General features: G+C 29.9%; 1 protein-coding gene across 1 annotated transcript, besides 1 other annotated feature; it reads left to right on the plus strand. All coding sequences in view use genetic code 6, as the record gives it.

Moving 5' to 3' along the window:
* Positions 1-277: 277 nt before the first annotated feature.
* Positions 278-1276, plus strand: IMG5_008280 (hypothetical protein; the record flags this gene model as incomplete). Its single annotated transcript, XM_004039788.1, has 1 exon — positions 278-1276. A coding segment is annotated over one exon (999 nt), but the record flags the coding sequence as incomplete, so codon positions are not given.
* Positions 399-1290: a microsatellite.
* Positions 1291-1584: the final 294 nt, after the last annotated feature.

Genomic DNA, 1584 nt, shown 5'->3' on the forward strand with positions numbered 1-1584 from the left:
GGAAGAAACGATCCAAAAGAAGAATATTAATAAGCGAATATTGATTTTAAAACTAATGATAAAACCATTAATATTAAAATTACTAGTAGTTATGATAATGATTTTGATTCTTTTTAAAGATCTTTTGGAATTACTGAATTTGTAGTTTATGCTTTTGAATGTATGCCTTAATGTGCTAGATGTAATAACGGTACATCTTGTAGCTCTTGTTATAAAGGCTATTATTTAAATATAGATAATTGTTAAAAATGTATAGCAGGATGCTCAAAATGTAAAGATGGAATTTCTTGTGATTAATGTAAAATAGGATATTTTTATCATGACTCTTAATGTATTATTTCATGCCCAAAAAGAAAATATGAAGATAAATTGTCAAGAAATTGCAAAGATTGTAATAGTAAATGTGCAACTTGTTCTAATGCGACTGATTGTGATACTTGTTTTGAGAATAGGATTGCGCCTGATTGTAAATGCCCTGCTTATAATATTGATAGCTCGGATTACACATAAGCTTGTATTAAATGCTCTACTATATCTATTGGATGCTCTATTTGTAATGCCACTACGTGCTAAGCATGTCTATCGCCTTATTTTTTAGAAGGAAATTTATGTGTAAATGTTTGTCCTCCTGGTAAATGGGGAAATACGGTAAATAGATAATGTACAGCTTGCTTAGCTAAATGTGTAACTTGTTCTAATGCGACTGATTGTGATACTTGTTTTGAGAATAGGATTTCGCCTGATTGTAAATGCCCTGCTTAAAATATTGATAGCTCGGATTACACATAAGCTTGTATTAAATGCTCTACTATATCTATTGGATGCTCTATTTGTAATTCTAAAACGTGCTAAGCATGTTTATCGCCTTATTTTTTAGAAGGAAATTTATGTGTAAATGTTTGTTCTCCTGGTAAATGGGGGAATACGGTAAATAGATAATGTACAGCTTGCTTAGCTAAATGTGCAACTTGTTCTAATGCGACTGATTGTGATACTTGTTTTGAGAATAGGATTTCGCCTGATTGTAAATGCCCTGCTTATAATATTGATAGCTCGGATTACACATAAGCTTGTATTAAATGCTCTACTATATCTATCGGATGCTCTATTTGTAATTCTAAAACGTGCTAAGCATGTCTATCGCCTTATTTTTTAGAAGGAAATTTATGTGTAAATGTTTGTCCTCCTGGTAAATGGGGAAATACGGTAAATAGATAATGTACAGCTTGCTTAGCTAAATGTGCAACTTGTTCTAATGCGACTGATTGTGATACTTGTTTTGAGAATAGGGTTCCTAAATAATGTAATTGTCCTTAATATTCCTATGATCCTAAAGCTTTCAATTAAAAATGTACTATGTGTTCTTCGTTTTCAACTGAATGTTCTACATGTAGTAAAACGGAATGTCTTACATGCAAAACTCCTTAATATTTTTTATAAAATCAAAATAAATAATGCGATTCATGTTTAACTATAATGGCTAAAATATATTTTAACGATGATTTATTATCTTTAATTATAGATTTTGGTTATTATTATAGTAATTTGTAAATTGATGTGTATCTCTAATTAGATTTCTAAAGT

Source organism: Ichthyophthirius multifiliis, assembly GCF_000220395.1.
Source record: "Ichthyophthirius multifiliis unplaced genomic scaffold scaff_1120509249499, whole genome shotgun sequence".
NCBI lineage: Eukaryota > Ciliophora > Oligohymenophorea > Hymenostomatida > Ichthyophthirius > Ichthyophthirius multifiliis.